Source organism: Pan troglodytes, chromosome 20 (genome assembly GCF_028858775.2).
Source record: "Pan troglodytes isolate AG18354 chromosome 20, NHGRI_mPanTro3-v2.0_pri, whole genome shotgun sequence".
NCBI lineage: Eukaryota > Metazoa > Chordata > Mammalia > Primates > Hominidae > Pan > Pan troglodytes.
Genome location: NC_072418.2, coordinates 19,026,824 through 19,043,181, shown reverse-complemented (window position 1 = coordinate 19,043,181; position 16,358 = coordinate 19,026,824). Strand labels below are relative to the sequence as shown.

The following is a 16,358-nucleotide window of genomic DNA, read 5'->3' as shown; positions in this document are numbered from 1 at the left end:
TTGCATCTTTGCATCTCTGCCCCTCCATCCCGATTCCCCTTCCTTTCCCCTGGGAGTGGTTGTCTCTGGGCTCCATCCTCTGGTGGTCAGATTCTACCAGAATCTTAGGCACCCGCACTGTGCCCTCCTGCTGTAGCTGGCGGAATGGAAACTCAACCTCCTGCTATGTTCTTCTGCCACATTCAAATTCTCCTCCAAAGTCTTCTCCCTGCCTTGTTCACTTCCCAGCCTTCAGGCCACTGCTTTTTGTATTTGTAATTTTGGGGGTATTCCGTCCAGGTTGATAGGTGCTATCTGCAGGAGGGTTGATCTGTTGGGATTTTACTCTGCCTGGGTTGAGTTTTAATCATTCCACTTTCCCTCTGGCTCAGCACTGGATGTTGTACATCGACGTCAGGAAGGTCTGGTTGAATGAATGGGTGATGGAACCAACGAACTGCTTTTTACTCTTTCCTCTCTCCTTTCACTTAGCTCGACCCCTTTGAATCCAGTGATCCCTTTTCATCCTCCAGTGTCTCCTCAAAAGGATCAGGTGAGACCCATGGCTTATTTTTCTTCCTGACTATTCCTTGGGCAGTAGCAGAGCTCCCCCGCAGTTAACACTTTCACTCCCAAAGCCAGCGTGGCCTCTGTGTTTGTGTCATCAGTCAGTGGCACCCAGATCCTGGCCTGAGCCCATTAGGCCAAAACAAGCACCCCCTGCTGCTCCCCTTCCTGGGCACGCGCTGGCATCTTTCCGGAAAGGAATTTTGGCAGTAGGAATTCAGTAATAGCACCAGTGATATTAACTACTGTTTACTCACTCCTCCTTATGAATCTTTGGTTTGTATCTTTGGGTTTTTTCCCTAAAAGAAATCCAGAATTTGACCCCAGGTACTGGCCTATGTTGTGGGTTCTGTGTTTGAAGGAACCTCATCTCACAGTGTAGAACTCGCAGATGCATGCTCGAGCCTTTATGCAATGGGAGCATCTGTGAACACCCCCTTTCTTTTGGGAACAGGCCCCGCTTGGTCCTGCAGCTTGCGTGGGGCGGGTAGCAGTGTTTGGTATCATAGGCGAGTGTATCCAGTACTCTAGGCAAATCCCTTCCAGGTTAGAGGAGAAAACACAGCAAAAACCTCTATCCAAAGACACCACCCTGTATAAATCGTGTGGGTGGCAGGTCGCCCTGGAGTTGCTCCTCGCCTCCTGACCCATTGAGACCCAGTGGGACCCAGGGGCCATGCCTCTGTGGCAACTTGTCACTCTTCTGATGACCGTGAATGATGCTGGCCCTCCCAGAGTGGTCGTCACAGTGAGAAACCGTCTCGCCATGCCAGAGTGGGCAGGGGGGCCTTGCTGAGGGACCTTCATGCAGACACACGTGTCTAATGAATAAATGCAGCCTTCCTGAGTCTCCTGGTTCAGGAGCCATCTAGCATTTCCCCTCCACCCCAGAAGGCATGTTCTCTTAAAGACCTGTAACTCTGACTTTGTTGGTGCCGATTGCAGATCCCTTTGGAACCTTAGATCCCTTCGGAAGTGGGTCCTTCAATAGTGCTGAAGGCTTTGCCGACTTCAGCCAGATGTCCAAGGTAAAGCCCCTCCACGGAGCCCCCGCGCCTCTGCTAGTGTCTTTGTGCCTCTTGTCATGGTGTGGGCTGCCAGGCGTAATTGTTCATGTCACGTATGTATCTCCCCGGCACCTTTACAACACAAGGTCAGGTCTGGAAAGCATCCATGGCTGTGATCCAATGCACTGCAGTCCCGCGGGGTGAGCCCTGACCCTTCCCAGTGGCATAGGTGCCCTGGGCTCCCCTGGCTCCCACTGGTGTCTGACGACCATCAGGTCTCAGACGGTGAAGTCATTGCCATGGCCAAGTAGAAACTTGAGAAGGCGTTGGGCACAGGCGTCTCGAGAGGGCCATGGGCAGCAGGCCTGCAGGTGCGAGGCGTCCAGGGAAAGTGGGCCAGCGAGTGTTCAGAGTCGCCCATGTGACAGAACTCTCAAGGGGTGTTGAAAAGTGAGGGCCGGCCTCCGTGAATAAATGCAGACAGATCCACAGGTGAGGAGTGAACTGTTGAAGGAGGACAGCAGCGAGGCTGGTTACCAGACTGGACCCGTCGGTGTCCGGCCCTCACCACACGGTGACCTGAACTCACTGTGGCTCTGGTCCCAGATGGCTGTAGGGCTTCTCCAGACGCTGGCAGTGTGGTTGGAGCTCATCTTTAAGGTAGCATAGAGAATTCTACAGGGAACATCCAGAATGGACAAGTCAAAAAACAACAATAGAAGCCCCTTACGACTGAGGTGCCTTCCGGAAGAAACTGCTGGAAAGTTGGAAATGGGGGCCGTGGTGAGTGGGAAGGACAGGGCTGAGGCACCATTGTGCTTCCTTGTGAGTTGTATGTTTCCCTCTTTGAGTGAGGAGCATTTTTCTTTGGCAGGAATGAAGGAAAGCAGATGAGGTGTGTCCCGTCCCTGACACCTGCGTCCACTCTGTCCCTTCTCGGCAGCCCCCAGGCAGGGGCAGATGGGCTCTGTCTTCGGGGGGCTGCAGGGGCCTGCTTTCCTCACGAGTTCCACCTGCAGAGGCCCAGGCATTATCCACGCTGCGGGAAGAGGCAGTGGCCACAAGCAGAACACAGCCCCCCTCCTGGAGCCCATGGCCCAGGTGGTAAGGGGTGGCCGGTGTGGGGGGTCCCCTGGAGCAGCTGGGCCCAGTCCCTGTGAGCGCTGCTGTCAGCCTGAAGGTGGTGAGGGGAGGGAGCCCCGGGAGTACCTGGAAGACGCGTGCCCCAGGCATGAGGCCCCCTCGGGGCCCCACCGACCCCATGCCCAGGTGCCCCAGGTGCCAGTGTGACTGGGCAGCCTCCCTTGGCTGCCCCGTGTTCACTCAGCTGGTGGAGCAGATGAGTGTCTGAGCATCTTGGGGTTGGCAGCGGTCGCAACTTGTGATCACAGAACACAGATTCCGAGAAGCACTTGAGATTCTGTTCAGGTTTTCAAAGACGCGTGTGTGCATGCCCTGGCGGCGCAGCAGATCCCACTTCTGACCGAGGCAGGGTGTGTGTTTACACAGATGAGCCTGGGCAGAGGGAGCCCAGAGGCCCTGGCATGGCGCCCCCCTCCTTACAGCACACGGAGAAGGCCTCCATCCCTCATATGCCATGCTGTGACACGGTTTGGGACTGGCAGAAGATTTAGGGCCCAGTGCACAGGCTCCTGGGCAGGCGGGAAACCATCTCCCGAAAGCAGAAAACGTTGGCCACACGGTGGCAGCAGTCCCTAAGGCAGGCGTCCTGGTCGTTTCTGGTTGTTGCAAGTGGACTCCTCTTCCTTTGGGAGGCTGGATCTGTCTTCCTCCTCTCACTGTGAGCAGAGGGAGCGAGAGCTAGCAGAGCCTGAGCTAGGGCCGGGATCTAATGACCGCCCTCTGCCTGTCCTTGGGCCCTGAAACCAGGGGCTCTTCACACACATGCAGCTGTGATTTCAGAGCCGGTCTCACTTCCTATTGGCGGTGCCGGGCCAGGACAGAGTTGGACAGAGCTGTGGAAAATGGGTCTCCAATACTATCTTGTTTTGATTCCAGCGTTCCATCAGCTGCCTTCATGACACTTGTACAGCCGCATTCTGAGCTCAACCCTGACCTTGCAGCTCTGTTTTTCCTTTTTGGTTACCTATCTGTTTTTCAAGAACAACATTGTGGATATAAATAAAATGCTAAGGGAAATGAAAGTGGCAAGAAGGTGTTTTTTTTAAAAAACAAAAAAAACCATCGTCAACTTTTCCCCATCTGAGCAGAGCAGGGAGGCCCTTTTGTAAGTCCCTGAATTGAAGCACCTTACCTCTGCGTGGCTTTGCTGAGGAGAGTCACAGCCCACAGCCTGATTCTAGAAGTTTCCTTTGGGAGGCTCTTCGGGCCTGCACTCTTAGTTGAGGCCCCACCCTCACCTGAAGAGATTTTTCTAGACAGTATCAAGCCTATGTGACATAAGCTCACTTTAAAAACAGATTCCCCAAAGTATGTTTCCAGGGAGCATTTGAGAGTAAAAACAAGAGTCCAACTTACTTCACCCTCTTCTGCCCTGAAAAAAAAAAAAAAAAGCCATCTCTGAAATACTGGGTTAGTCGTCAGCCCATTTTTAGCAACTTCTCAATTGTTTAAAGCTGTGCATTGATATTTAGGGCTGCTGTTTACAAATTCGGTCTTCTGTTTTGAACCAGTTCTTCAACTGGTGAACTCAAACGTGTTTCTCTTAGAGCTGGTTTTCATAGTAGCTTTTTCTGTCTTCCTTTTATTTTAAGCACACTTCACTCTTGCCGAGCACAGAGAGCCCCTGACAGCTTTACTGAAACCTTTCTAAAAATAGAGACTTTCCTTGAAGCCGCTGCCCGAGTAGGAAAGAGTTGAGTCCCCAAGGAGGCTTCTTGGGAAACTTGAAGTCATGAAAATTGGGATTCGGAAATGACGCGGGCGTTCTGGAGCTAGGAGTGATCTGATTCACTGCGGAGGCAGTGCCAGGCGTTTATTGAAAGCCTGTCGCCTCGCGAGTTGCCGATTGGCCTCGTGGGTTTAAACACACATGGGAGGCGCCAAGCCGGCTTGGCCCGAGGTGTCCCCGGTCAGCCTGGAGGGTCAGGCGGCTCTGATTTGAGTGTGTCACCAGGTCTTACAACTTTGGACGTCCAGGCTGAGTGTGGTTTTATTGCCCGGGTCCTATTGCGCGACACAGAGGGTAGAAAGGCTCACTGCAGCCACTGGAACCGAGGCCCCACTCCGAGTCTGGAGATGTGGCCCAGAAGCCAGCACACGCCCAGGGAGGACAAGGCCCGGCCAGTCACACCACTTCCCATCTAGACCTGCTTGGCTCCCCATCCCAGGCCGCGGGGGACTCGCACGGGCCCTAGGCCCAGGGACATGTTCCATGAATCGCAGAAGCACCCACAGACGGGCCAGTGTTTTTCCCCCATTCTTTCCCAAACAGCCGACCCTAAACGGCCCATTTTAAAGCTAAGCTGCAGGCCGACACTGCCCCTCATGTCTCGGACAGGCCTGGGGACAACTGGGGCAGCAGATGGGGGCACTCCCAGATTCCAATCGCAGCTTCGTACTTGGTGTGATCATTGTCGTGTGGTCCATGTGCCAACTTTATCTAGTGCCAGTGAGTGGACGGATGCCTGTCACATGGCACCTCATTTCCTTCTTGCCGGAACCTTCCGAGCTCTGTCACTCTTGCCATTTTACAGATGAAGAAACCGAGGCACAGGGTGTTGAGTAGGTGGCAGGGTTGGGGTTCCAGCCTGGGCAGGACAGTCTGCCCAGGACGAGGCCCTGCACCCACCACTGGGGTGGCCCTCGGCAGCTGAGGGCAGCGTCTGGAGGCCCCAGCCTGGGAGGCAGATGATGTGGCAGCCCTGGATCCGCCGCGGACCTGCTATGTGATGTGGGCAGGCTGCGCCTCCTTTGTGTGCCTCAGTTTCCTTGTGTGTAAGGCAGAGGTGCTGACAGTGGGACCCCCTGCCAGGTCACTGGGCCTATTATTAGGTGAGAAGATCAGCACAGAGCGAGTGTCTCCTGCCTGGGCAGCTTCAGAGGTCGGCGTGAAGCCCAGGGAAGGGGTCTGGTGGGGTCATGTGTGCAGGAGCCTTTGGGGCCCCTTCCCCTCCCTGGGGGCACCTGCCACTGCCCTTATCGGGGGGACCTGGAATGGGTAGGCTGCCTCTTAGAGGGGCCACCTCCCTGTTCTGTCTCTGATGTGGCTCTGACTGGGCCGAGCAACCTCGACTCTAGGACTACACAAGGTCCGAGGCAGCCATATCTCTGTGACGGGACGCAAATGGCCCAGATTGATGCATCTCTGTAACTAGATGCTAGAGGCCTAGATGACTGCATCTCTATAACTAGCTGCCAGAGACACAGGTGGCCACATCTCTGACTAGACTCCAGAGGCCTAAACGGCCATGTCTGTGCAACTAAATTGTAGAGACCTAGAGAGTCGCATCTGTGTGACTAGATGCCAGAGCCTCAGATGACCGCATCGGTGTAACTGGAAGCTAGAGCCTCAAATAGCTGTGTCAGTGTGACTGGATGTGTCAGTGTGACTAGAGCCTTAGATGGCTGCGTCTGTGTGACTAGACCCTGGAGCCTTAGATGGCCACGTCGGTGTGACTGGACGCTAGAGCCTTAGATGGCTGCGTGTGTGTGAGTAGACCCTGGAACCTTAGAGGGCCATGTCTGTGTGACTAGACACTAGAGCCTTAGACGGCTGCATTGGTATGAGTAGACGCTAGAAGCCTAGACGGCTGCATCTGCATGACTGGACACTAAAATCTTAGACGGCTGTGTCTGTGTGACTAGACGCTAGAGCCTTAAATGACCACGTCTGTGTGATTAGACGCCAGAGCCTTAGGTGGCCGTGTCTGTGTGGCTAGATGCTGGAGCCTTAGATGGCTGCATTGCTGTAACTAGACACTGGAGCCTTAGATGGCCGCTTTGGTGTGACTAGATGCTGGAGCCTTACGCGGCCACGTCTGTGTGACTCGATGCTGGAGCCTTAGATGGCTGCGTCTGTGCGACTAGATGCCGGAGCCTTAGACGGCCGCATCTGTGTAACCAGATGCCAGAGCCTTAGGCAGCCGCATCTGTGTGACTAGACACTGGAGCCTTAGCTGGCTGCATCAGTGTGACTAGATGCTGGAGCTTTAGACAGCTGCATTGGTGTGACTGGAAGCTAGAGCCTCAGACAGCCGCGTCTATGTGACTAGACACTGGAGTCTTAGATGGCCGTGTCTGTGTGACTAGGTGCTGGAGCCTTAGATGGCTGCATTGGTGTGGCTAGTCTACAGTCTTAGACAGCCACTTTTGTGTGACTAGATGCTGGAGCCTCAGATGGCCACATCTGTGTGACTAGACGCTGGAACCTTAGATGGCCGTGTCTGTGTGACTAGATGCTGGAGCCTTAGATGGCCACATCTGTGTGACCAGACGCTGGAGCCTTAGATGGCCGTGTCTGTGTGACTAGATGCTGGAGCCTTAGATGGCCACATCTGTGTGACTAGATACTGGAGCCTTAGACAGCTGCACTGGTGTGACTGGACACTGTAGCCTTAGACGGCCACGTCTGTGTGACTAGACGCTGGAGCCTTAGACGGTTGCATTGGTGTGACTAAACGCTGGAGCCTTAGATGGCCTTGTCTGTGTGACTAGACACTGAAGGCCTAGATGGCCGTGTCAGTGTGACTAGACGCTGGAGCCTTAGTCAGCTGCATCGGTGTGACTAGACGCTGGAGGCAGAGGCAGCCATACCTCTAAGACTGTCTGCTGGACGTGGTGGTAGACCTTTTCCCCCACATCTGCAATCTGTTGCATTCAGATTCTCGAGGGAAACCCTGGGAGTGTGCCTTTGTGCTCTTGACCTGTTCTCTGTCTCTAGGCCTTCCCTGCTGGGGAGAAAGTTAAAGACCCCCGGCCCCTCCCTCCACCTCTGCCCCACTCTGATCTTTCTCTTCTATGCTCTTGGAGGAACACATGATCTTTTTTAATTTTTTTTATTTTTTGAGATGGAGTCTCGCTCTGTTGCCCAGGAGTGCTGCTGTGGCGGGATCTCAGCTCACTGCAAGCTCCGCCTCCCAGGCTCACGCCATTCTCCTGCCTCAGCCTCCCGAGTAGCTGGGACTACAGGCGCCCGCCACCACGACCGGCTAATTTTTTGTATTTTTAGTAGAGATGGGGTTTTTCACCGTATTAGCTGGGCTGGTCTTGATCTCCTGACCTCATGATCTGCCCGCCTCGGCCTCCCAAAGTGCTGGGATTACAGGCGTGAGTGAGCCAGTGCGCCCGGCCAGGAACACATGATCATTTTTACCCCTATTTCTGCCCATTCCTTTTGTTTCCTGTCGCAGTGTTATCTCTTTGTCCTATAATTTCCTAGTTATTTTGCATTTTTGTAACAATGTGTTTCCTCTGTTAGTAAAAATGTAGTTATTTTCTATTTTATTACAGACTTAATTATTTTCTGTTTTAGTAAGAGTGGTTACTCATCCTTCTTCTGCCCATAGAAAGTGATTTTCTCCCTCCTGGGACACCCCAGCCCCTTCCCTCAGATGCCTGAGATATGCTGGCCCTTCTGTGGCTGATGGAGACCCTGGCTCCCCTGTGCCTCACCGGCGCTCCAAGTGAGGGACAAGCATCCCCCCAGGTGGCGGCGCTTAGTATCTGCTCATCACAGGCCTGGAGGCAGCAGGTGCCGGGGAGAGGACTGTGCTTGCCCTCCAGGTGGCAGAGGCCTGGAAGCGTGTCTCTGTGGCTCAGTGAGCAGTGCAGGCGTGGGTGGCAGGAAGCAGCCCCAGGGAGAGCCCTGGGAGAGCTCTGGGGGACGGCAGTGGGGTCCAGCCAGGCTCTGAGCAAGGAGAGGGGTTCCTGGTGGATGAGGTGGGCCGAGTTCCCCAGCAGGAGACCTGAGTGTTGCAGGACTTGGAAACAGGAGGCTGAGTCAGCGGCTGGGGGGTCAGTGGGTTCTGGGGACTAAGGAGGCATTGTGAGGGGAGGGGTGACTTCAGAGGTGAGCCTGAAAAATCGGGCAGCTGGGGCAGCGATGAAGTCCTTGCATGCCTTAATGAGAGCTTGGAGCTTCCCTATAGGAAGTGCCTACCTACCTACCTACCTGCGAGACGTCGCCACATATCTGCCTCCCTGTCTACCACCCACCCGCCTCCCTGTCTCTACCTGCCCATCCATCCATCCATCCACCCACCCGCCATTCATTCGTCCATTAATCCACATATGTCTATCCATTCATCCAACTACCATTCCATCCATCTACCCACCCACCATCCATTCATCTATCCAATTGTTATAACTATCTCTGACTGTCTCTCTCTTTAAGCTGGAGGATATGGTCCGATTTGGGTTTGAGACAGCAGGTGTGGGGTGGAGGATGTGGATGGGTGTGATGGAGGCTGACCGAGGGTCCGGGCCAGAGGTGGTCAGAGCCCAGTGGAGGCGGCGTGGGCATGCTGACCAGTGCGGGTGGCCGGGCATGTGAGGATGCACTTCCACCTGAGGTGCTGCATGTGCAGCCCAGAGGCATGGAGGAGGAAAGTCTGGTGCCAGCTGACCCAGCACCTGGAGCTGTCCATCACTAACTGAAGGCAGTGACCACACCGGCCAGCTCAGTGGGGAGGCGGCACACCAGGGCATGTGCCAAGCACCACAGCCAGCATAGGGGTGAGGGTGGGGCGTGTCTCTGAAGTGTAAGCAGGAGGCCCAAGGGACCCTGTGTGCCAAGTCCTGGAGTCAGGAAAGACCCAGTGTGCCTCGTGTGACTGGGGATGCCCTTGGTGCTAGAAGCCCATGGAGGTATGGGACTGCTCTCTGCCACCCTATGTTGGGCAGCTCATCACCCACAGGCCAGAGGGCCCCTGCTGTTGAGGGTGGAGGAAAGCATGGGGCTTGAAAGAGACCCCACGTCCAAGCAGGGCCATGTTGTGCAGTCCAGAGGGTAGGAGGCCTTGCCAGGGCCCTTGGAGCATGAGCGTCTGTTCAGTGGACATCCGTCACCTTTGTTTTAACAACTATTTTTGCCTCTCTTTCGTGTCCTCTCTTACAGCCCCCACCTTCTGGCCCTTTCACCTCCTCCTTGGGAGGGGCAGGATTCTCAGATGACCCCTTTAAAAGTAAACAGGACACTCCTGCTCTGCCTCCGAAGAAACCTGCTCCTCCACGGCCTAAACCGCCCAGCGGTCAGTAAGCTTTCTTCTCTCGCAGCCACCGCCTGCCGGTGCAGGATGGCGGGGGACCAGGGCCTCCCTGCTCACCAGCCCAGAGTAGCAGCAGATGCCGTGGGACCCTGTGTGGGGAGCAAGAGGGTCCCCCCGGCCCAGCCGCCCAGGTCCACGCAAGTGCCGTGTGTGCGTGGTGTGTGCCTCCTGCCTGCCCGCCCTCGCCCCGTCCTGTGGGCCCCTGGGCTTCTGGCTCTGTATTGGAGTGCACAAAGCCTTGGCCTTAGAGCTCCCCTTGTGGCTGGGGGCGCTTCGTGCAGCCTCCGCCTGAGCATGTCAGTGCCACCCCGACGCCCTGGCTATACTTCAGGAGCCACTCATGGCCGGCAGCCCTGTGGCCACTCTGGCCCCTTCTCTTCCGTCCTTCTCCCTGTCCGTGCTCAGGGAGGGCCTGTTGGGGGTGAGGGCGGCAGGAGTCGCTGCTTGGTCCAGTCCCTCCCCGGTCCAGTCCCTCCCCAGCTGCTTCAGGACTGAGAGTGGAGGGAGCGGGAGATTGTCCTTGGTGGCATCTGATGTGAGGAGGCAGGATGGCTCGGGGCTCTCCTCTGCCCCAGCTTGCCCAGGCATCTCAACGCACGGCTCTGAGGAGGGGACTTCCTACAGGCCCTGCCCCTCTTCCCCATGGCCAGTGCTGCCAATGTCTCCTAGCCTTGGCCCTTGAGGGTCCCCTGAGGATTCTGAAGCCCTTTAACTCACACGTGGGATTTCTCTCGTGTGACAGAGTTAGGCCAGCGGCCAGTTGGCCAGACTCTCAAACAGAAAGCTATTGCTTCAAGTGGCAGAAGGAGTCACTGCAGCTCCCTGATCCATTTATCTACCCGGTCATTGCCTGTTCCATCTGTGCCCCGGTCTGGGACGCCTCCTATTCTCTAACCTCCAGGCAGACTGTTCCCCACACTGTCCCTGAATTGTGGGCAGCCACAGGAGACCCACGCACTCCCAGGATCATGCCTTCTGTTACCTGTCTTCCCTAGATAGGGCGTGCCCCCGAGCCCTTTCCATCAGCTCCAGCGAGGGAAGTGGTGCTCACCCTCCTGCCTACACTTGCCCCTCCCCTGGAATCTGCTACTGGCCTCACTTTGCAGCCCCTGTGTCATCGCAGGTCCTGGAATGGACCTAGCAGGCTCCGCATGCCCCCAGCTCACTAGTTACGAGTGACCCTCGGTCCTGCACCTCGGCCACCTGTCAGTAGAGGTGAACATAGGGGAAGTTATTTTTAGAACACCGCCTCTCTCCTCCTGTCATGGCCTTCTCTCAGGAGGATGGGGACCCAGCCCGCAGTGCCCAGGTTGGCTTTCTTGTGGATGAGTCAGGAGAAAAAGTATGACCAAGTATGGGCTGTGTGGATTTAGAGCAGATTTTCTGTGAACTGTTGAGCAGATACAGATGCGTAAAGAGATCATTTCTGTAAGCCACACATCAAAGACATTTACCATCAAGAGGAGGAAAAACAAAACAACAAAGGGACTCCCTTCCATCTGCAAGAGGCCACCTGTGCCTTACACAGAGGCAGTGGCTCTTCAGGGATCCTTGTTGGCTTCCTGATGGAACGGCAGTGGGCCTCTTCACTCTGCCTAAAAGATGGGAGCAGAAGCACACACACACACACACATATATGCATAATCACAATGCATGCACACAGCTGGCACACATGCATGTGCACATTCCCACGTGCGGCCATGTATTTTTATGCATATATGTGCATGTACACGTGTATGCTCTTGCATGCACATGTGTACCCTGTGTACACATCCTCCATGCCTGCAGACACATGCATGCATGCACCTGTTTGCACGTGAACACACATGCATACAGGTGAGCATGCATTCACATACATACTGCATCACATGAGTATTCTCGCATGTGCCTGCATGTACGCATATGCAGGCACACACGCACTCTCCCATGCACCCCTCCGTGCACACTCTCCATGCTTATATGCATCTGTGGACATGTGTGCATATTCTCTTGTCAGTACACACATGCATGCATAGAGATGAGCAGCATGCACTCACATACTGCATTGTGCATGCCTGCACACACACATGCTCTCATAGATAACAGCTGGGCATGCACACCCTCCATGCTTATATATGTGCATGCATTCATTGAGACATGCACATATTCACATGTGAACATATACATGAATACAGGTGAGCATTACACAGATATTGCATAATGCATGCATGCAAACGTGCACACACATATGCGTGCGTGTGTGCTCATACACACCCGGGCATGCACACTCTGTGCTTACATACGTGTACACACATTTACACACATGTGCACGTATTCTCATATGGGTGCACACACTTGCCGAGCAGTGCCGTATTTGCTGGGCCCTGAGGAGGAGCCATCCCACTCAACAGCTCACAGGTGCAAAGCTTCATTTTCAGTGTTTCATGGAAACCGCCACCCCCGCCTCCCCACGTACCTAAACCCGGCGCTGGGTCTGCTTTTGAACTTTCCCTCAGTTATCACCTCCCATCGTGTCTCCCTCTGCAAGCCTACCCACCCCACCTTGGCTTCTGTTGTTAGTGTACTGTGGGCTTCGAAAGCAGAAAAGAATGCTTGTTAAAAGTAGAACGTTTGATAACGGGAGTTTGGGTGACTTCCTTGGGCCTGGCTTCAGGGTTGAGGCTTTTTAGGGAGCTGTTGCACAATTTGAGACCCAGGGGGTCCTGGGCTCCTTTACTCGTGGCACAGGCCACTGCCTCTTTGTTCTGCTGTGGTTGATGGTTGCTGTGCCGCTCGGTGCTCTGCAGAAATATATTAACATTGATGGGCCCTTAGGAAGTGCTTGAACAGTTCTTATCTCACTAGGTCCCAGCAAGACCCGTGAGGGAGACAGGCCAGGCCATGCCCATTTCCTGGAAGAGGAAAGGCGGGGAGGGAGGTCATGGGGGCTCCCCAAGGTCACACAGCAAGGTGGCAGCAGGGCCAGGTCTACACCCAGTGACCTGCCTCCTGCCCCGAGACAGGAGTAACGAGAACCAAGCCATGAGCTTCAGAACATTCTCTAAAACAGCCAATGCACGCACAGCATTTTAAGTCCGGAGCAACTGCAGATCTGTGTGGAGGCCTAAATATTTCTCATTTGATTCTTTTACCCAGAAGCAATGGCTGAACAGAAAAATTCTGCATTGTACTCACTGCTGGGTGGTAGGTACAGACCGTGTGGTGGTTGCTGTTTGAGCTTGCAGCATTATTTGTCCTGTGATTCCGTACTAACCTCTAACAGTCCAAACACTGAGTTGACCCAGTGGTTGACCTTTTGATGAGTCACATGTTGGGGAGAAGTGTTTGGCTCTTTGGGGAATTGCAAAGGAAGATGCTTGCCCTACCCTTGCTGTCTGGTCAAGGGAATCAGAGCCGGGCTCTGTACAATTCCCTTCCCGGTTCCTGGCCACACGGCACAGACCCACGTGCAGGCCAGGAGGCCTCCGGTTATGGGCAAGAGCGGTCAGCAGATGAGTGTCGGGTGAAGTCGTGCTCAGAAAGTTCGCCAGGAAGACACAAGGCAGATCTCTTGTTTTCTTGGCTTCTTTAAGACAGGAGATAGTGAAGCTAATCTGTGAATTTTTTTTTTTTTTTTAAGCATAAAGTCCAACGTTTTCAAACTGCTGGACTTTATGTTTTCTTAAAACAAACAAACAAACCAAAAAAAGCCTTTCTGCCTTTCTTGCTACCCCAGCCTTTTTCTGCTCAGGGAGACCACACGGCCAGCACACAGTGACGGCCGCCTTCCCCTGGCCACCCCAGGGCTTCCCAGATGCTGGGGCTTTGCGCGAGATGCGTGGGTCCCAGTGTGGCTGAGTGAGGAGGAAGGTGAAATGCGACCCCCTGTGAGCCTGGCGGTCGAGCCTTGAGCTGGTGGAGATAGACAGACTGACAAAAAGTCTGAAGGACCCATAGGCTGTCCAGTGGGCAGTCTTAAACATGCACACAGCGTTGGCACCTGCACTCATGGAAATCACAATGAAGGAACAAGCTTTTCTGTCATCTCTCCGCCTGGCACATGGAACATGTCTGATGTCCCATGCTCCCATCCAGGGTTTGTCCATCCCAGGGCACCCAGAGGTTTCTAGAACCCTGCTAGGCCTCTGTGCCAGGAAATGGCTGACGTGTGAGGCCAGGACAGGAGAACTGAGGCCGCTTCCTTCTGTCCTCTGGGCAGCCAATTCTGCTAGAATCCAGGGGACTGCTTGATCAGGCTGGTTTCTGGACATTGGAGGAAAGGGAGGCCCCGGGTGGGTCACTTAACCTCCCTGGGCCTCAGTTTTCCTGCCTGACCATGGGACCCACTCAGGCCTAGCAGGTGGGTGTGTGGGTGAAGCGCCTTGCACGGTGACGTGCTGTATGTGGTCTGTAGCCCCCATCCCCACCCTGCGGCACAGGGACCGGGACGCAGGCTTCTGCCATATGGGCACCTTTTCCAGGAAAGACAGGCTGGGCAGCTGAGGTGGCTGCACACATTCTGGGAGTCATTAATTGGGCCCTTTTCTCCCTGTGAGGTCACAGTTTAGTGGAAATCTTTTCCGTTAAAAAAAGCGTGCAGGGAGTTGAACTTCAAAGAGGGCTCCAGCGTCCTCTGTGGGTCATCGCTCATACAGGACCAAATGTGAGTTTGGGTCTGAGTCACGTGTGGCTTTGGTGCCGTCTCTTGTGTTCTAGAGGCTGCAGTTTTCAAATTCCGTGGGAGCTGCTTGTCTTATTTTGTTTAAAGGTCAATTGAGGTGAAATTGACATTTGGTGTGGCTGGCATGCAGTGTGGGTGCACGGGCAGACAGGTGTTGACCTGGACAGTCACAGGTGGACCCCTCCACCTGGGAACCTGCAGAGGTTCCTCGAGGGAGAGTTCCGGTCACAGCGTACACCTGAGTAGCCCACAGTTGGCCATCTGCCCTCAAGGCCACATACTCAGTTCTGTCTCGATCTAAGCCAGAAAGTGCACTCTGGGGACCACCAAGGGCCATCCCCTGGGGCATGCATGGAGCTTTGGTGTGGGTACTAAGTTCTTCTTGCCTGGAGGTCTTTTCAAGAAAGGTGTATCAAGGTATTAAATAACCAGCAGGTGTCTGTTTTGGGCAGAAGAAACTGGTTTCTTTCAGGCAGATGCAGCACAGACCCAGCAGGCCGCCGAAACCTGTCAGTTAGAGTTAGGTTAAAGTTAGCCGTGGCACACACCTCCCCCAGGTAAACAATGGTATATTTTCTGCAACGGACCGGAGATCAAGATCAGTCAGAGCTCACCGCTGAAGAGTTTCTAGGTAAAAGTTGTTGATTTGCAAAGAGAGAAACAGATTTTTTTTTTTAAGTGCAGGAAACGGCTGTGTGGGTGTCAGTGATTGGGCCTCAGCCCTGCTGCGATAGTGGGATCCTGCGACCGGCCCCACCCTTGCCACTTCCTGCCAGCGCGGCCCTGCGTTGCGGTTCCTGCCTGCAGCGCCCGGTGACACCAGCCAGCGCACTTCTACCGCTAACCAGCCAGTCACCTTTAACCTCTCCCCAATTTAATGATTATTTTATTACTGCTAATGACCTTTTCACCTGCTAAACAAAGCCGCATAGGTGATGGTGATGAGCATGTCTTTTCGCCCCCACCCCACAGTTGCACTAACGAACAGCTTTTACCTAAGTGACATGGGATCCAGTTTAACCAGCGGCTGTCCTGTTTGATTTGAGCAGCTCTCTCAACAAAAGAAGAAGACAAAAGTCATTCTTCCCCTTGCAAACAAGCCCCTCCCGTACCTGTGTGTGGCATCCACCCAGGGTGGCCGTGGGTTCTTGACCTCCCTGCCGGGGGTGCCACACAGGATGCAGCCACCGAGGAAGCCCTGAGGTCGTAAGTGCTGCCAGCTCTCCCACTTCTCTGAAATGCCAGGCCAACATCGAAACCAGGGCTCAGTGACCTCTCCCCATCATGTGCCCATGTGGGTCCCAAAACCTTTTGTTGATTGCACAAGATCCACTTTAAAAATGGCATCTCCATTTGAACCCTGCGGTTAGCACCTCAGCCTTGAACTTAACTACTTCAATTGCGTTCCCACGATGATCTCAGAGAGATAATCCGGTGGGTACATGTGAAATTCTACAATGGGACAAGTGGTTCCACCATCTCGAGGGGCCTGGAAAATTCTGGCACTTGCCTGCCAGCCAGGATGGGGAGGGGGTCCCAAGGAGCCTAAAACGGCCAACCAGGTGGAGTCCCTCTTTCCTGCCCACGCCCCCCATCCCCCAGCACTGCTGTGTTCAAGGAAGCTTCAGAGCTTCCGTCTGAGCCCTCTGGAAGGTCTGTCTTAGGGCTGGGTGGGACCCGCTGATGGTGCCAAGGAACGGTCCCACTCTGAGAGGGAGGAATGTCAGCCTTGTATGTTTAAACTGACTGCAGGCAGATTGCCGTTTGGAGCACTTTCTGTTCTGTAAAGACCACTGAGTTTGAAAATAGAAGCATTTGCCTTCCTGGGCACACTGTACCCAGAGGCGGATCCAGGGAGTGTCGTGTGACTCGATTATCATCTGGTGTTCAGTGGGGTGCAAATGCTGAGGCCTGGGGGGCTGCAGGGTGGGGTGCAGGCCCAGAGTGGCTGGGCTT

At 54.5% G+C, this 16,358-nt stretch overlaps 1 protein-coding gene across 13 annotated transcripts in view; it reads left to right on the top strand.

Annotated features, from left to right (window-relative positions):
- Positions 1–16,358, top strand: part of EPS15L1 (epidermal growth factor receptor pathway substrate 15 like 1) — a 116,616-nt gene that overhangs the window by 85,015 nt on the left and 15,243 nt on the right. For 4 of the 13 annotated variants that reach the window (XR_010153743.1, XR_010153742.1, XM_016935390.4 and 1 more), the window contains exons 20-21: positions 472–532; positions 1,492–1,574. Coding sequence is in view for 10 of the 13 variants with exons in the window: in XM_016935390.4 (XP_016790879.2) it covers positions 472–532; positions 1,492–1,574 (144 nt within the window). In the remaining 3 variants the exon portion in view is untranslated. Of the gene's footprint in view, positions 1–471; positions 533–1,491; positions 2,337–2,427; positions 3,719–9,591; positions 9,725–12,877; positions 12,926–16,358 lie in introns of those variants that run through there. The other 9 variants (XM_016935385.4, XM_063801309.1, XM_063801308.1 and 6 more) reach the window with 5 other exon arrangements.